This window comes from Chrysoperla carnea, chromosome 4, assembly GCF_905475395.1.
Source record: "Chrysoperla carnea chromosome 4, inChrCarn1.1, whole genome shotgun sequence".
Classification (NCBI taxonomy): domain Eukaryota; kingdom Metazoa; phylum Arthropoda; class Insecta; order Neuroptera; family Chrysopidae; genus Chrysoperla; species Chrysoperla carnea.
The window spans coordinates 74,911,802-74,931,473 of NC_058340.1; the positions used below are offsets into that span (position 1 = coordinate 74,911,802).

Genomic DNA, 19,672 nt, shown 5'->3' on the forward strand with positions numbered 1-19,672 from the left:
TAAAGTTAATTATCTATATCAAAACAATTCATTCATAATTAGATATAACTATTATTTTATAAGTTTATAAAAAAAAAATTATTATAAATAAAACCTTTATAATAGTTTTCAATCAAATGTGATTATTAATCATTTAACACTTAAATAATAATTAATTAATTAATCAATTATAAATACTTTAAAAAATAAAATAAAAAGATTTTTTTTCTTTTAAAATCATTTAAAAATGTTAAAACAGAATATACAATATTGTTATAAAAATTAAATCTGATAAATTAGTCTAGTTAACATCCACGATTTTTCTAACTTTTTTGTATATTCTCCGAAAATTACGAAATAGGTGTCATTCGATTCGTAATTTTATGTAGAAAGTTTACTGAAAAAAATGAAATGGCGCTAAAAAAAATTGCAAAAGTTATAAACAATTAAGTGAAAAATAAAATAGGGGGTTCAGTTTTTTTTGAATAACTCAAAAAATATTGAAAATTTTCGAAATCTGAAAAAAGATCCAAAAAGATGAAGAAATTTCCTAAAATAAAGTTTGTACTGCCGAAGTTGTATCTCTAATATTTATAATTTTTACAGAGCCTTGAAAATAGCGCAAAATATACAAGTTTGGCTCTCGCGCGCGTTCTGTCTTTGAGACCTACTAACATAAAAAAATTATTTAAACATATAAAATATGAATATTAATAAATAAAAAATTAATGTAGTTTTGAGATACATGAATAGACAATAATCCGTGGTTGAAAATTTTTTTTGTTAATTTTTGCATTAGTTATGTAATTGTTAACTAACAATTTTTTTCTATATAGAATGTTAACATAAAATCTCCGATAATTATTAAATTAAAACCCCAGAATTTTTTTCCCTCCGTGAAGTTATTCTTATTAAGCTTACAAATAAATTACCGTTTTTAAAATTTTGATTTTTCAAATTGTTATTAACATTTGAATATTAACAAATGAAAAAAAGTAATGAAAGAAAATATTTTTTTAAAATTTTTTTATTGTTTTAATTTTTTCTAATTAAAAGCTACATAAAAATAATTTTTTGAAATTTTTTACAATTGTTGTTTAAAAAATTGTTATAAACAAATACATTGTTTATGAGTAAATCGAAATTTTTTTTTTGCAATATGTTCATTAACATAAATTATAATTTAAAATAAAAAAATTTTTTCTTAAAAAATTTATTTTTCACTTAATTGTTTATAACTTTTGCAATTTTTTTTAGCGCCATTTCATTTTTTTCAGTAAACTTTCTACATAAAATTACGAATCGAATTACACCTATTTCGTAATTTTCGGAGAATATACAAAAAAGTTAGAAAAAATCGTGGATGTTAACTAGACTAAATAAGTTATAAAGTTATGATAAAATACATCAAATTTTATAGATAGGTAATATAGGTTTATAAACAATCAATATCAATCAATAATTTTACCTTCTGAAGTGATAATCAACAATTCAATTGACACGCTCTAGATCATTGATTTTTAATCAATAAATAATCACTTGAGGCCTGTCATCTTTAATTTATATTACTTAGACCCAAAGTGTTTGACCAAAATAAAATCTGCAATAGATTAAGTTATCAAAGATTGGTATAATTCATGAGAACTCCAGTAAATAAAAAAAAAATTCCTATTTTTAAGTTCAGTGTCTGGATATATGATGTTTATTTTATAAATACGTATTTCGTCTATAATGTAGTCATCCTCAGTATGAATTAGCTATAGTCTGCTGAAAGATATTTTATTAAGAGGCGAAAAAGAATGATGAATGTAATTGTAAATCATTGTTAACCTCCGAATCAAAAAATAGGATTAGATACTGTAAGTTATGCCGGCTTTCCACTAAACAAACAAACAAAAGAAAACTGGAACTCGAGTCAAAAAAAACAAAACTGCAACTTTTTACAAAATTTTTGAAGACTGGCAATGTATTAGCCAATGGCTATTACAGTTTCAGCTTTGTTTTTGTTGCAGTTTCAGTTTTATTTTTGCTTGTCCGTTTAGTGGAAAATCGGCATAGGTTGCTATGTGTGTGTCTATTTGAAAGGTAATTTTTTGGAAAGTGTTCTTAGCTATGTTTCAAGACAATCGGTTCAGTTTTGGAAAAATGGATCTTACTCTAATATTGCATCCGATAGATCAGATAATTGCATGGGCGTATCCAACTTTTGCTTCAAAGGGCACGGGGACATAAGCATATTGATCTAGAAACTTGTGGTCCAAAAATTTCATAAATCAAATAGTATTTTGGTATAACACATACTTAGTCAAGTAAATCAATCGTAAATCCGGACAAGGGGGGGGGAGGTGGAATATCCCTGATCTACCCTCTTCTCAGTACGTTCATAGATAACCATTAAGTTTACAAAATAATAAATAAACAAGTGAAAACAAACAATTGACTGAGTTAATTGTTGAAATACCATGTATAGACAGTGTTGATGAAGCAATCGTTTGTTTTTTGACGTCACGTTAATAAAAAAAGATATCCACTTTTAAATAGCTACACACACACTGATATTCCCATATTAATGCATACTAAAAAATTTGCATCTAATAAGCGCCCTCGTGGGTAAACAGTGAAGTTTACAAAAAAAATTTTCAAACAAAAGTTGTTTATTTTTTTATAAAGAACATTTTTTACATTTAAACTTTTGTTCTATCTCTAACGGTTTACAAGATGGGTTCTACGGACCCAAGACCCAATTGACCCATATTGCTCATTTACGAACTTGACCTCAGTTTTTAGATCTTGAGTACGCTATAAAAATTTCATCTTGATATCTCTTTTCGTTTTTGAGTTATCGTGTCCACAGACGGACGGACGGTCGGACGGACAACCGGAAATGGACTAATTAGGTGATTCTATGAACACCTATACCAAAATTTTTTTCGTAGCATGAATATTTTTAGGCGTTACAAACTTTGGACTAAACTTAATATACTATGTATATTTCATATATACATGGTATAAAAATATGTGTAAATAAAATTTAACCACATTTTTTAAAGACATAAATCTAGTAACATAATTATAATTTTAAAAATAAAAATATTTCAAAATATCCGTTTTAAAAATCATTTCAAATTCACTTTAAAATATACTTACATACTATATATAAAATGAAATGAAACGGATACAAATTTAAATAAGTAAAAGTATTTTATTCTTTAAAAAAAATGTGTTTTTTAGTCAAATATACATTATTTATACTGACGTTAGTTAACATTAACGTCATATGAACATTTTAAAACATATGTTTTAACATACGCTTATAGTGTACAAGCATTGACAGAGATTCCCTAGGTTTTGAAAAGAGGAATGCGAAAATAATTTAGATTCATATACGCCAAAGCATTAAGCATTCTAATTATGGGTTATATATTTATTTTTTTTTTAATCTTCCAACCATAAATGCAGTCTTCCGTATCGACCGTATTTAACTCCAAAAATGAGCGGCTTTTACAGAGCCACAAAAGTCGTTCTTCCTGGAGTTAAATGCCACTGAGAAAACCGTACTTTTGACTAGGAGATTAAGAAAAATCAACTATTTTGTTTTAATTTGAAAACTGACAAGTCTTTAAAATATTTTCGACTGATCGAGAAACGTAAGAAATGAAATAAAAAAAATTACTCTACTGCTGAGTAACAAATCGTGGACCTCTTACTCTCACGTTAAATACCTAAACCACTGCATCACTTGTTTATACAGATATGTACAAATATTATTGCAAAATTGCATATTATAAAATGTTATCAAAGGAAATATAAACAATATGGGTGATATTTTTAAAAAAAATTAAATTTAATCAGTAAATAAATAAATAAATAGGCACGCACATAAAAAATATAAATAAAAAATAAGTGATAACATAATTGACTGAGCTAATTGTTGACATACCGTGTATAAAAAGTGTTGAATGCTAGAGTTTGAATTATTTTTAATAAATTAGAAGAGTTTTCAAAAAACCAACACAATTATGGCGGCAAATAAATGGTTTTCGAAAATTTTCGAAAGTATTTTCTAGAATTTTTTAGAATACTAGACTTTTAGTCTACTAATTAAAGCTACCTGCAAGTTTTTAACCCCCTATCTTTTATAGTTTTGGTGAAAATGGGCAACAAAATTGTGCCCTAATTTTATAGACCCAAGAACCAAAATGTTGCTTATTTACGAAATCAAACTCACTTTTTACGTCCTGAGCACTTTATAAAAATTTTAACTTGGCATCTCTTTTCGTTTTTGAGTTATCTTGATCACAAACGAACGGGCAGAAAGACGAACAACCGGAAATGGACTATTTAGATGATTTTATGAACACCTTTACCATAATTTTGTTCGTATTATCAATAATTCTAAGTGTTACAAACTTGGGACTAAAATTAATATACCTTGATATATATATATCATATATACCTACAAAGTATAAAAATTACAATAAATCATAAAGTTATTTAGGTCGAACAATATGAAGGTATACTTAACAAGTTAAGAGTTATAAAAGTGACTTAAATTAACAATTATTAAAGACTAGACGACTATGACTATAGAAGTGTAGACTACTTCTTTTTAAAGTATTAAAAAATGTCATAACCGGAAATTGACTTGTTATCTATATGAGAGAAATATCTAGGTAAAGTATTACTTCCTTTATATTTTTTACAACATATAAGTTAACTATTTTTACCTATTTTATATAAAAAATACAGCAAATTATTAATATAAGTTTCTATTTTAAAAGTCTGTTTTAACTTTCATATGTTATGTATGATTAATATACTCATCAAAAGGCGCCCAGATGACAAAAAGGCCTAAAATATGGAAAAATACTATTTTTTGGCATGTTTTAAATACGAAAAGTGAGAAATTGATTAAATTTTACAATAAAATATGCAATGCCTTAAAAAAAGACAGTTTAAGTTTTAGAATGATATGAGACAAGTATCAGTGCGATGCAATGATTTATTCCAGTGAATACAGGATTTTTAATCCAGAAGTGTCAATTTTGCTTTTAAATTGAATTTCTTGATTCAAAAAGCTTCCACTCGACCCACTTTTCGAACTAGATACTGGTCTATAACTATTTCATCATGATTTTATATGAAGTTAAAACAGACTTTTTCTCAAATGTACATACTGTGTACAATACAAACAGTGAAGTAATTGTTATAAAAATAGTTTATTTTTATGACAGGTTGACTGATAAGTTAAAATAGTCATAATTATTGACATTCTGATAACAAACAGCTAACTACTTCTGCAGAGCAGTTAAAAAAAGTATCAAATAACATTATTATTCAAAATGTCTATACATTTATTAGTCTAGTCTAGTTTAGTCTAGACATTGTAAGACTTTTTTAGATAAAAATGATAAAGGTACTTCATTCATGTTTATTGTTCACCGAGAACTGAATCGATTTCAATTTATAGATCAATTCTGTTAAAAAAAATCCTAAACAAGTGAAATTTACAAAATTTAAAATATCCCCGACAAATGTTTCGGGTACGGATCCCTAAACTCGAACTTTAAACATAGCTAAGAACAAACTCCATTAAATTTTCTTTTTCGTCATAGACTTCGCCAAACTGATTCGATTTTCGCCTCTTTTTTAGTTGTTTTGGTTACGGAACCTTTAACTCGAACTTGATATATAGCTAAAAACATACTCCATTAAATGATGCTACAGATAGACAGACACACATAGCGGCCAAACTTAAAACAACCCTCTTTTTGATTCGGGGATTTAAAACATAAGAAAAATGCCAAACTTGGCTGTTTGATTTACACCAATATTGCAAAAATTTCCATGAGAAAGCCTTTTACATGAGTAAGATTCAAAATAATATGAAAACACTATAACAAAAATTAACATTTTTTTAATGATTAAAAATTTAAAAATAGATTTCTATAAAATTAAAATTATAAATTTGAATAAAAACATTTTATAAATAGATTCAAACGTTATACAAACGTATAACATGTTCTCAGTTCATTTTGAACGTCAGATACGCACTTTAACTTTTAACATTAAAAAATATTTAACATTTTTCAATTTAGTTGAATATCAATCTTTTATATATTATATTCACATATATTTTAATTCAACAATATGTTTATTAAAAATTGAATAATTATTATAACATAGTGTTTATTTATTATAAATAATTAATTATGTATAATTTAATAATTGTGTAGTGTTTAATTTAAATAATATGTCATCAAAGTTTGATGGTTTATTTGTAAAAAGTTTCAAAGCAGTATGTAATAATTTTATGCATCTTTTTTATATGATAGGCAACTTTTAATACATTCATGTTATATGCATAGTATTATTAATAATCAAAAATATTTTTATTTATTGATAATATTGATTTACTGATAATTGCTAATGAAATAACTAATTTTAATATTATTGAATTGAAAAAATATCATTATTTAATTGAAATTTCAATCATATCTTATACATAAATATTAATATATTATTATTATTAAAAGTAATTCTTTAAAAGTAACAATCTTTCCCTTTGAAATGTTAAAATTAAAGGATACCTTTCTTTTTAAATAATTTTAAGAAAGTAAAATGTTTCAAGAATTAAAAAAAAAAAAAAAATTTTATTAAAATGCTAAAAATAAAACATTATACATTTAAAACGTCATTCTAACTACAAACTGTGAATGTTAACGAATAACATTTAAAGAAAAACACTCTAAGCTGATCTCTGACTGACATTAAAAACTGCTGAATATTTTTATATAAATAATATTTATATTAAATATATTAAATAATAAATTTTGAAGGTTAAATTTTATATTATGAATAAAGTTTTAATAATCATATAAAAATCATATTGAACAGATTTAATATTTATCATCAATATACAAATCGATTTATATTCATGTGAATGTGATAATCGAATAATTTGATCAAAAAATACAGGATGTTTGGGTAAAATTGTGCAAAAACAATTATTTACAATATTCTTTTGAACAGATTTTTTATAAATTTATAAAATAATAAATATGTTATAAAAATGAATTTAAAAAAAATTTTTTTTTATTCTAATTCTAAATGATATATATAATTATGAATTAGTTGAATGACTTATAAATTATTAAAATAAAATAGTTTTTAGATAACAATAAATAATAAAATAGTTAATTTATTTATATAATTTAAAAATAAATTAACTATTTTATTAAGTTATTCATCAAAATTAATGGAAATCTTTAGATGTCAGTCATATTCATTTTATGTATAAAATTGTATCTTTTATTTATTAACTGGATACAAAAAGACATATGCACTTCTATTTTTTATGGTTCTGTATACTTAAGAGAACACTTGTGAGAAAATTGGGCGAGAAAAAGGAAGCTACCCTGGTTAACCCTCTACCTCAATATGTACATAGCGCCGGTGGCAAGTATTTAGATAAGATCGGATAAAATTTGAATATATTATAAAAAAAAATGGGAGATTTTAACTTTATGACATCATCAGAATCAAAAAAATTTAATTTTTCTCTATCACATCCAAATTTTATCCAATTTTGATAATCCAAGTATGTAATCCTACTAAATTTGGGTCATACTGTTCAAATTTGTGATCAAAACTAACCTTACTCTAATAAGTTTTAATAATGTGGATTCCTGGTCCCGGAATTAAGCAAATAAGTGATAGCTTGCGAAAACTGACATAACAGCTGAAAAAAATGACCCAAAATTAGTGGATTTCAAAAAAAATTCAAATAAAATCGGTAAAAATTTGCCTGTGTTATCAAAAAAAATCGAACTTTTTTACTTTATGACTTTATGTAAATTAATTAGCGCTTTTACATGATTTTTTACTAACTTTTTTAGTGACGGAACTGTGTAAAGGTTCCTAAAGCGTTGAAAACCTCGAAAGAAAACAAAAAATGGTTGGAAATTTTCCATCCCTACCTGAAATTCAACCTCCGATAACATTATCCTACTAGTATATAACCCTACAAACCAAATTTCGAATTATTTTATCTAAAAAGAGCCCCAAGAGATGCCAGAAACTTATCAAAAACTTAAACTTATCTTATTTAGTAAGGAAAGATGAATAAAAACTGTTAATTTACTTAAAAATCGTACAGAACCCTTCATTTAAGAGGAGTATGACTCACACTTGTAGGTATTTTTGTGTAATTTTAATTTTAGAAGAAATTATTTTGTTGTCTTTATTGTAATGTTTGGTCTAAAAATACTTTTTAAACAAAATGTCATTTATTTTAACTATTTCAGACATAAAAAATAATTTATATACTTATCTATCTATATATTGAGATATTTTAACAAATTTAGAACCCCTTGCTGAATTTTTTTTAAAAATTATTAAAAATTGTATGTTGTCAATGACCTTAAAAACCATTAAGTCTATTTTAATTTAATGTTGTGTCAGATCGTTTTCAAGACATATAATTTTATCAAACAAAAATGGTTTTTCATGTCCAATTTATTTTGTATAGATTCACTTATTTGCAAACCAAATGTTTTAGTAGAGCGAATTCTTCAATCTAGTCGAATCTAAAACTATTCTGACAAAATTTTATACCAAAAGAATTGCATAAAATTAAAAAAAAATAGAGTTGTTGTGGGACACACGGTAAGAACTATGTTCCTTCGTACATTTATTTACAAAGTATTTTTCAGAAAGTTTATGATATTAATTTATTCTTTAAGGAATTTTAATTTTTAGCTACTTTTACTTTTTACTATATGAATTAATTGTAATATTAGTTTAAAAAAGACGTAATTCTGATTTAGTAGTCAACCCAATTTTTTCGTTGCACTTTTTTTGGTTTTACCTCCCAACCAGCAAATAAATCAGAATAATAATTTGCCTTTTTTGATTTTCACTAAAAAAACCATAAAACATATAAAAAAATTTTTCATTTTTATGATTCTTTTTTATCTTAATTTTTTAGCTTAAAATTCATAATGTCATGATTTGAATTTTGATTTATTTAATTTAATTTATTTATTTATATATTTATTTTTTTATAAACAGTCCTCTCATATAATTATTAAGTATAGCCTTGAAATAAACCTAAAAGTTAAAAATAAATAAATATATATTTATTTCATAAAATATATAAATGCGTGCAGCGGCGTTATGTACAAGATTTGCTTAATCGTTAACAAAAACGAATACAGAGTGTTCTCCTACACTTACTTTTTCCCCATCTGTTATTTATCTCTTTTTATAGAAAATTTTATCCCAAAAATAAGCACTCATTTAATTGAGTACTACCTGCCTGGCTTTTTTTGAATGCCAAATAATTGTCATTTTTTTAAACCCTATATATTATAAATATGAAAGTAAGGTTGTTTGTTTGTTTGTGACGCTTTCACGCAAAAACTAGTGAATGGATTTGAATGAAACTCTACAATAATATAGCTCATTCATCAGACTAGCACAGGAGCTATAATTTATAAAGATTCTTTTTTAAATTAATTAATTAAATTTAGTCTGTCATTTCATTGCGCCATCTATGAGCATCATTTTTAACCATAAATTAAAAATTTCTGTAAAAATGGTAAACATAAAAATGTAAAATAGTAAAAAAACAATTCATGGCCGTCTGTTCTGATATACTCAATGAATTATGACTATTTTACATTGAAAAACAAAAATGGAAAACTGTAAATATATTTTACCTGTGTAAAACAATGCCTATCCTTATTTCGTGTGTTATGGAAGGGGGATAAGTGAGAAGTAGGGAGGTGAAGGCTATAACGCGGTGATTTTTACCAGCCTTTACTTTTAAACCCAGTGAAATGGGCGGGTATCAAGCTAGTATAAAATAAATATACGTACATCTATCTATAATATAATTTGCTAAGCAATTTATAAGTCACCAAACAACAAAAACTGTTAAGCATATTTAGGGTATTTAAACAGTCAACTCAGTTAGTTATTTTCTTCACTTTTGACTTGAATGAACCATCCAGTAGATAATTGATGATGAGAATAAGATGAGTAAGTTTTTGTGTAAGCAAATAAATGTCTAAACAGTAGTCGAGCTCTAAACTAACTGATGACTGCCTCTCTGAAGATGAGTTGAGTTGTATGTTTGTGTATCATTAACGTCTTTAACGTTTAGTTTTAACGTTACAAGTGAACAGTTTGTAACGCTTAGTTATAGTTGTTGTTGATTCTGTTACAAACTTAAAACAGTCAGTCTAACAATAAGTCATTTAAAAAAACTAAAACTGTTTATAGTTTTATTTTTAAAACTAACAATAATAATAAAAGTCTGTGATTTTCTACAAATTTCAATTTTTACAAAAACAATTTATGAAATTAATTTTGAATTGTGTTGTTTCAATTTAAATTTATTAATTTAAATTGTGTTATATAATATTTAAATTAAATTCATGTGAAAATTATGTTTGTTTAAACTATTTAATTCAATTTAAATTTGGTATTAAATTCAAGGTAAATTTATTTATAATTAAATTAAAAATTTATTTATTCATTATTAAATTTGCAAAAGACAAGATATTTAATCATTGTTCTTAAATATACAAAATTAGTGAAAATTGTATAATTAAAAGATTATTTTTATGAGAAAACTCTTCGAAAATAACTGTGTTATATGAATGGGATTAACTAAAAATAAATTCGACCACGAAAATAGATAAAGAAATACCTTGCAATTTGTTAAAACTAAACTAATTGAAGCTAAAAAATCTTGATAAAATTCACTTATTGTTGAATTTTAAAACTATTGATTTGTCTGCATAAAAATTTATCAGTACATCTGTCTCGCTTCGTTAAAGAATATTAATCTGGAATTTGGACTTTCCTTGGTTGTACAAAATTATCGGATTGTTTTGTTTCCGAAACACTCTGTATATTTTGGTTAATGATGGATGATGAATGAAAAATGTAAAAGAAAAATTAAAAATGAGTTTATTGTACCCGGAAAATTCGAATGATAACAATCTACATAATTGACCTAAATAATTTTAAAACTAAAAGAAAATTTAATTTTCTATTTTATTTTATTTTTATAAATAAATAATTTTCATTTTATAAACATTAAAAAGAAAATAAAAAATTATTTAGGAAAAACAGGATATAAAATAAACACTAATGTAGGCGTATTTCTTTAATTTTCTAAAATTAGTTAAAATTTTCTTGGAAAAACATTATTTCTGATGTTTATCATTTTCATTACATTTAATTTTATTTACATATGTTTTATTAATTTTATGGAAAATTAATAAAATTTAATTTTATTAAAATTAAATTAAATATTTGGTCAAGATCGAACCAGATGGTGTGTATACTTCTTAAAACCTCTATGTACACGGAATTTTAATCTACTAGGGAAATCCATAGCCGACAAGGTAAACTTAAAATTGGTGAATATTGAGGACAAGAAGAAAATAATTCATTAAAAAATGAAAAAATTATGTTGTCTTATTCTTTGAAAGTGACAACTTTTGGGATTCCGAACGACGGCACACTGCTTATTGAGTGTTTTACAAAATAGCTTGCGTGTTTTACAAATTTAGCCAGCCAAGCAATTGCAAAATTTTCCAACTTCCTGTAAAAGAAAATTTCGGCTTTGAAATTGACCTTGACAGCAGTTTATCGAATTTTCAGTCGTTCTAAATCAATTGCCAAATATTACTCCTAGCCGTAGACATGCCCTAAGCCAGTGAACTTCAAAATTTTTGGTCTCGTATTCATCTACCACTTGCTCCCTTTTCTAATATCCTTACCCAAAATTTTTCCCGCGGACAACCTATTCTTCTTATCGCTACCGACCTACCGTACATCCTCTTCTATTCTCATGGAATCCCTATTCTAATTTCCGTAACCCTTTGGCCTTGGAATCTACCCCTGGGTATGAACATTGGTTTGCCGAAATTAAATGATTTTAAAAATAAAAATTATTTATTTTAGAATTAAAAAGTTGGTTTTTTGTTTTATATTTACAAAATTTTGATTAAAAAATACCAAACAGGGCTAGCTTTAGCCCACCCATCTTTATTGACTTGGAATTTTAAGTATAAATAAGCCTTTGTGTGGTCATCAGTCACCACATACCACAAAATATTTAAGTTATCTCCTTAAATTTTTTTTGTTTTTTTGAAAATTATGAATTAATTATATTTTTAAAATATGTGTAAGTTAAATTGATGGGGCCATATGTTCATATTTCTTGGCAATAGTCATCATTATATTCACATACTAGTCTTACTCATTTATCAACAAAAATATTTATCTATCATTTTTTTAAAATAATTTCACTACTAAGAGTTTTCAATTATTTATACAACAAAACACCTGGGTGGCCTATACCTTAATAATTACAGGGTCTTTAAATTGAATACAATACTCAATTATTTTTATTTTTTTATAATATTCTTGTAAATCTCATAAAAATATTTATTTTATATTCAGTATAGGCAATCACATATCATTTTGTGTTAATAAAATTGTATAATTTTACACAATTTATCAAATATATCAAAGTTTATCCTTTTATAGGCAATTTATTTTGCATGAATGTAGTTTGTAATTGCCTAAATAAAAAACTAAAAAGTTAAGACTTATTTTATATTTTCAATAAAGTAGAATATGTGTATAGGATTGTTAAAACAATTTAGAACAAGAATTGTAAGATTTAGAACAAGAAGGTATTCAAACAAAATTAAAGTTTAGTGATGTTAAAATATTTGGTTGGTGTTAGTAATGTAAATGTAAAAATCTATTTTTAAAATATAATAAATGTTTGTTACACCAAACTAAATTCTTGACTCAATTCAACTGACAACTATGTTCAATGTAATATTATTTATATACATTACATTACACCATTTTACATTGTAAACACCTTTTTTTTCTCTCTCAAAACGCAAACTATCAAATTTTAAATACGCGTCGCCAGGTTTTAGCCCTTGTTTCTTATTAAAGAAGTCCAAGTATCTACTAGTCTTCTAGTAGGTGCCTTCCTGTACCTTCCTGTCGTAGAAATTCCTAGAAACAATAAATTACGTAGCATCTTGCTATGGGAATTACAGGCTGAGGTGAAAGGGGCGTTTGAGTCGACCTTTCTCGTGGGTTGGCTTGACTCGACCCTTCTCGTGAATCGGCTTAACCTTAAAACGAATACTGAATTAAATTTTTTTTTTAAATTGTTTATTTCTATTGTTACAGATTCTAAATTCAGCAACATCTACAAAAGACACTCCACAAACATTTGGCTCCAATGATCACACTCAAATCAATGACAATCAACAATCAGCAATCAACAATAATTGGGCCACAACAATGGATGACATCATTATTGAAAAATCGTTACCAATAAATTATATGCGATCACCACCAGTTGGACGACGCCAACAGACTTACATTGTTAACAACAATAATGGAGATTTGAGTCTGAATTTGAGTCCACATGATCATAAAAAACGTGAATCAAAGAAATGGTCATTTGGTGGATTCTTTAGACGTAGAAAAAAATCTATTGAGTCTGATTCAAGTTCACAAGATGAAAAAGGTGGTGGTTTTATGTCCAGAAAGAAAAAATCGTCCAAGAAATCATCTTCAACAACATCCAAATCCAAAAAGAAATTAGGTTTAGGTAAATATATATCTCATCTATTTTTATTATGAAACCAAATTTACATTTGTTTCAAATTTTTGGGTACTTTAAAACCCGTCAGAACTCAAGAACCTCTCACGATTAGATAGGAAAACAACTTTTTCAATCCACCTCCAAAATGTTTTTCGGATCGTTCTGATCAAAAGCTGTCACTGCCACAAAATTTTTCCAGCAACGGGGAGTAGTTTTTGATCTACGATTTGATTTTCTCAATTTTCAAATAAATGAGACCTCTTGATTTCAGGTAGCACATTCGATCATATTGTCATACATCCAAAAGAATATCATGGAGACACTGGTATTATGTCTGATCCAAGCATTAATTACAACGATTACACTTCTCCAGCGGCAGTCGTAGCACGACGTAACGATCATAATTTATTACATAATCATCAAAATATATTTATCAATTTACATAAACAACCGAATGGAAGTGTGGAAACATCGAAGAGTAGTCATGAATCACTAGCAAAACAATCTGTGACGCCATCCTCACAAGCTGGTTCATATGGTTCATTGGATAGTTCAACGAAGAAACGGCACAGAGAACGTGCTAGACAACGACGTGCAGATCGAATACATAACAACAATAATGAGAGTAGCTCTGATGAAGGTTCTCAACGTTCGACGGCATCCTCTTTGATACGTATTAAAAGTGATAGTGATAGTGCTACGAAATTATCACGATCAACCGTAGATGGTTCGATTAATCGTAAAACACGTTCAGCACGAACTGAACGATATATAAAACGTTTGTCACGTGAAGATGAGAATATTTTAAATAAGGAAGCGGAAATTGTTAAGAATCGTCAACGATCTGTATCAACAAGTCCAATTGTTACACAACATTCGACGGTATCTTCAAGACCAAAAATACATTTACCGTCGACCATATCTAGTTCTAGTCAAATGAAAACGTCTCATCGAAAACCACCAATATTTGGTAAGGATTTTACAAAATTCTCTAATGTTTCTTGATTTTTCAGTTTACTTTGTCAAAAAGGTCGGAATGTTAATGATATACTCATCTAGTTTGTCGAATCTTTTCTTATACTGGGGGGCCAGTTTTTAACGTTCTACCCAATATATTAAAAAGGCAACGAAAATAAAATTCATATTCCTGTTAATTCCCCATCTTCCTGGTTTATGGTTCCGATAGTACTCCAATCAATAAATTTTAATAAATAAGACCTATATTCATACTTTGTTTTCACCTGATTGCAGGTAGTAATGGAAGTCATAATGATCTATATAGTAAAAGTTTACGAAATGGTGTTGGAGACGATCTTGAATCCCCACCAATCTTACCTGTACAAAGAACAACACCAGATAGTTATTACATGCCAAAACAAAAGAGTTGGTCGTTCGAGAATAACATCCATCGAGGAATATCACCAACAATGCATTCTGATCAATATTTTAATTACTACACTCCACCAAACTACCATCAACATCCTACGTCTGCACCTGGACCTGGACCAAGACCTGTAAATCCACCAACCCCACCACCTAGAGATCCTCAACGACGTGTAATTTCACTTGAAAATACAACCACGTTTCCACGACCAATGTCGTATGCATTTGAGAATAATAACCAAAGAAATAGTTTAGCTGCCTCCACAAATGCTCAAAAACATCCAAATCCAAATGGTGTAGTTGATCGTACATCAAGTATGCGATCGATTAATGGCATCTGTAACATCCCTCAACAACGAATTATCGATCGTAGAGCAAACTCTGATGATCATATCCAAGAGACAAGTGGACCAAAACGTTATATTACACGACAACCACGAATCAATCCGAATGATCAAGTCAAGTATCAATTCTTTACGGATCAAATCCCCAGGAGTCGAAAACCAATTCATATTGTACAGAATGATATATTACACAATCAATATTTAAGTGATTCACAAGTCGAACAACATCGGAATGGATACGAAAGTCGATCTCCAAGTATACAAAGTGTTGCACAATTCTGGAAGCAAAAAGAATTAGAAGAAGTACAACGGCGACAAGAAAACAAACAAATCCAAAAATCAAAACTACCGAGTAAAAATCATCTTAAATCGGAAACATCATCTCCTGCAACATCGGTTCATAGTAATTCACCAGTTGGGGCCACAACAAATCGACAAAATTCACCTTCATCACCGTTTGATAGTTTAAAACGACGTGACAGTAATTCATTTCGACCGTTATCAATGGTTTTAGAAAAACCAGAAAATCATAATCCACCTAAACCACCGACGCGTCGTAGTTCAAGGCAAAGTTCAGCATCTAGTTCGGAAATGATTGATTGGATCAACGAGGATAAACCAAAAGTAACAGAAAGTCCAATACCAGCACCTCGAATCAGTTTGCAGAACAACGAAACCATTCCGAAAACAACGCGGAAAAGTACGAATTTAGAAGATGCGCTCAATGAATTGGAAGAAATCTATAAAAGTTTGCATTTAGGCGATGAAGATTTATTAGATCGAGCGGAGCGAAGGGATATTCCAACATTTACAGGAAAAACTCCCGAATTGAATAGCCGCCTTTCATCGTCAACGGAATCATTTAATGAAGATATGCCAACAAATCGAGTTAAACGTTCGTCACGACGTTCAGGTGTTCCTGATAAAATCACCGACGATATGGCGTATCGAAAATTACGTAAAAATGATTTATCACCTTCGTATAGCTCACCGAAAGACAGTATTTTATCTCAAGTGAGCTATTTACTCGCTTCACCTGATTTGAGTGCAGAACCTGAGCCCTTGGATCAAACAGACAATCCATTCGATGAAAAAGAACCGGACATCACTTTGGACGATGTAGTCTATCGAAATTTAAAACATACAAACAATCAACTGAAAGTGATGGAACGTCAACCTCCATTTGGAATACCCGTCGGACCAGTCACTGCGGCTCCAAACAGTGATTATTTACATGCAAAACCAGAACAACGGATTCGATCACGATTTATCCCACAAAAAATACCCGATATTGTTAAGGATGATTTGGCATTTCGAAGTTTACGTAAAGATCAAATTAAAGATCCTTTACTGCCAGATGATTATCGAAATAACAACGCACCTTCAACCAATCATTTGGATGTTCGGAAAAAACGAGCTGTTCGATCTCTATCAGCGAATTTATACAATATTATCCAACGGGATCGATCCTCGTTCAATCCAAGCGTAGAAATGGAAAAAACTAATAGTTTAACGAATGTTATTGGCAAGGATGCAGTAAATCCATCGTTAAGAATTACAAACGAAATACCAACTAGCACGGAAACTTTAACGGCAAGTCGAAATAATCTAGTGAATAGTGATTCCGAATTAAATATTCAACATCGTCTACGAGTTTATATACCACGCACGGCGAATCAAGAAAGTGATACAGACATCGAAATTACAATTAACAAGACGTCATCACCGAGAAAAATTAGTTTACAAAATACACCCACACGTGCCAAATCACCAGTTGTCACCACAATAAATTCAGAACTTTCGGAATTAAATAAATCAGAACTAGAAACATTGTTAATTAATTTAGCGAAAGAAACACAAGAGGAAAGTAAAAAATTGGAAATTGAATTGGAGAAATTCGAAAGAACACCCAAAGATCATGTTTCAGAACATGCAAAATTATGTGAGAAACTATTAGAATGCGTTGTCGAAAGTACCGATGTTATTTCATCCTCAAGACTTACATCCGATAACGAGGAAGCAGCAGATGATCGAAAAATTGAAGAATTGAAAAAAATCGATACAATATCAAATATGTTAACTGATATTGATTCCACTCAAATTTGTAAAGATCTACTAGAATGTTCTAGAAATCCAGAAAAGATTGATAATAATAATCGATTACAGGACATCGATAATGCATCGAGTCAAGTTCAAATGTGTGGAGAAATATTACAACGAGCTATAGAAAATATACCCGATAATACGAACCAAAATCGATTAAACGCTATCGATAATGTATCAAGTCAAGTCCAAATTTGTGGTAACATCTTAGAACGGACTGTTGAAAATACCCCCACAAAGAATATTACTGATCGATTAAATGAAATCGATGATGTATCGAGCCAAGTTAAAATTTGTGGTAATATTTTGGAACGAACTGTTGAAGATATTCCAGAAAATATGAAACAAAATCGATTAAACGATATCGATAATGTTTCGACTCAAGTGAAAATCTGTGGTAATATTTTAGAACGAACCGTAGAAAATAAACCAGATCGATTAATCAATAACGATAAAGTAGAAAATCTAGAAAATATATCGAATAACCAAGAAAATGTTCCAATTCGAAAAGATACAACGAATTTAACACAATTATGTGATAAAATTGTTGAATGTGTTGTTCAGAGTACCGAAATAATTCCAATAAAACCGGAGAAAGTTGAGTTGCCACCATCGGATGAAGATGACGAAGAAATTACAACACAAAAGATTGCGCTGGCAGCTATCGAACTGGCAACGAATATCGATAATGAAATGGTTGAAGATTTCGATAATAAATGTCCAGAATTAGAAAGTACAATTGCAAATGTAATTCTAGTTCGTAAACCGGATTCACCATTGGATTTAATGTATATCGATTCAGATCGATTATCAATTGTCAAATCGGATGATTATGAAAATTTGGATGATTTAATTGCATCGCCAACATTTTCCGATGGCAATGACATGGATGAAGAGAAATCATTATTTGAAACAGAAAAACAAAATATTGTTGATAATTTTGTGGCAATCAATCAAAGTGATGATCAACCGAAAATTTCGATGGATTCTACAAGCACAGCCAGTAAAAATGAAACGCAAACTAAAGGTATATTCACACTTTAATTACGTTTTTTTAAAAGCTTTCATGTGTGAGTTTTAATAATGATAATTAATTGGTCAAGGGTCAGGCTTAGTATTTGATTATCTTTTCTGAACGGTTGAAAATTTGAGAGGCTGTTGTCTGGAACTTCTGTTTCAGAGGGCCTTTCCCTCTTTTAAAATGTTATCAGGCACGGGCTTTGACAATAGCCTCTCAAATTTCCAACCATTCTGTAATGATTAGCAGTTACTAAGTCTAGCTCTTGACCTGCAATATCGACAGCCATTTTGTGTCCACATCAAATTGGACTGAAAATGTCAATCGATATTATGAACGCACCCGTGTAGTTTTCAATTTTACAATAAGTTTGCTTTATCGAATTTTTTTGCATGTCCACACACACACTTAGCACAACAATATTGAGGCACTTACAATGTATTTCAGGGTGGCCACAGGAATCAACTTTAAAAACTACCAGATGATTTGACTTTCCAGCATAATTTTCCCTATTATATTCCGATTCCATCCTGTATAGTCCTTTTGTGGCCACTCTGCTATTTTCCATTCCCTTGAAAATATATGAAATGTAGATTCGTTTTGATTCGTAAAAGCATGCTTATTTTTTTGTTTTGTTTTGATTAATTACCGCTTATTAATGAAAATTATTCGTCCAATTCCAATTTTTAGGATCCACACGCTTAAATAATAATTATAAATTGTTGTCAAGAACACGTAGTACAAGTTCGAGCACAATTCGACCACAATGTTCGAATGATACAAATCAAAATCAAAATGAATGTACCAGTAGTAGTGGTACCACTTCATTGTGGTACAAAGATTCCAAAATAATGGCACTAGCATGTGCTTATGCATTCGCTTGCACGCATCAATTAGCTGCGCAGGATTTAATCACCATTTTAGGAATTATTTTAGCTGTGATATCACTTTTATTTGCATTAATTGTATAAATAGTTTTAGTTGTTTTTTGTTTTTTATTGTTTTTGTTTGTAATATTTTAAGTTTTTTTTGTGTTGTAGATTTCTTTTTAAATCCAAAGAATCCTAATCCACTCCTATTTGTGGCACTATTTCAACAAATTAACTTAAACGTATTTGAAAAGGAAGAGAATCGAAAAATATTTTCTTCCGTTTTGGGCACAAATTGTTGAATTGGGAAGGTAGC

At 28.4% G+C, this 19,672-nt stretch overlaps 1 protein-coding gene across 1 annotated transcript; it reads left to right on the plus strand.

The window, feature by feature from the left end:
- The first annotated feature begins 10,460 nt into the window (after nucleotides 1-10,460).
- Nucleotides 10,461-19,458, plus strand: LOC123298934. The gene is made up of 5 exons (XM_044881034.1): nucleotides 10,461-10,482; nucleotides 13,219-13,645; nucleotides 13,911-14,609; nucleotides 14,891-18,496; nucleotides 19,178-19,458. Exons 2-5 carry the CDS (start codon nucleotides 13,333-13,335, stop codon nucleotides 19,456-19,458), a joined length of 4,899 nt encoding a protein of 1,632 aa, XP_044736969.1. The 5' UTR covers nucleotides 10,461-10,482; nucleotides 13,219-13,332.
- The last annotated feature ends 214 nt before the right edge of the window (nucleotides 19,459-19,672 follow it).

Bases quoted from the DNA above. Each gene is read 5' to 3' on its own strand.
- LOC123298934 (XM_044881034.1), top strand. From the start codon at position 13,333: ATGGATGACATCATTATTGAAAAATCGTTACCAATAAATTATATGCGA. The intron at 13,646-13,910 runs GTAAATATATAT...TCTTGATTTCAG, and splicing joins CAAAAAGAAATTAGGTTTAG to GTAGCACATTCGATCATATT. The intron at 18,497-19,177 runs GTATATTCACAC...TCCAATTTTTAG, and splicing joins AAATGAAACGCAAACTAAAG to GATCCACACGCTTAAATAAT.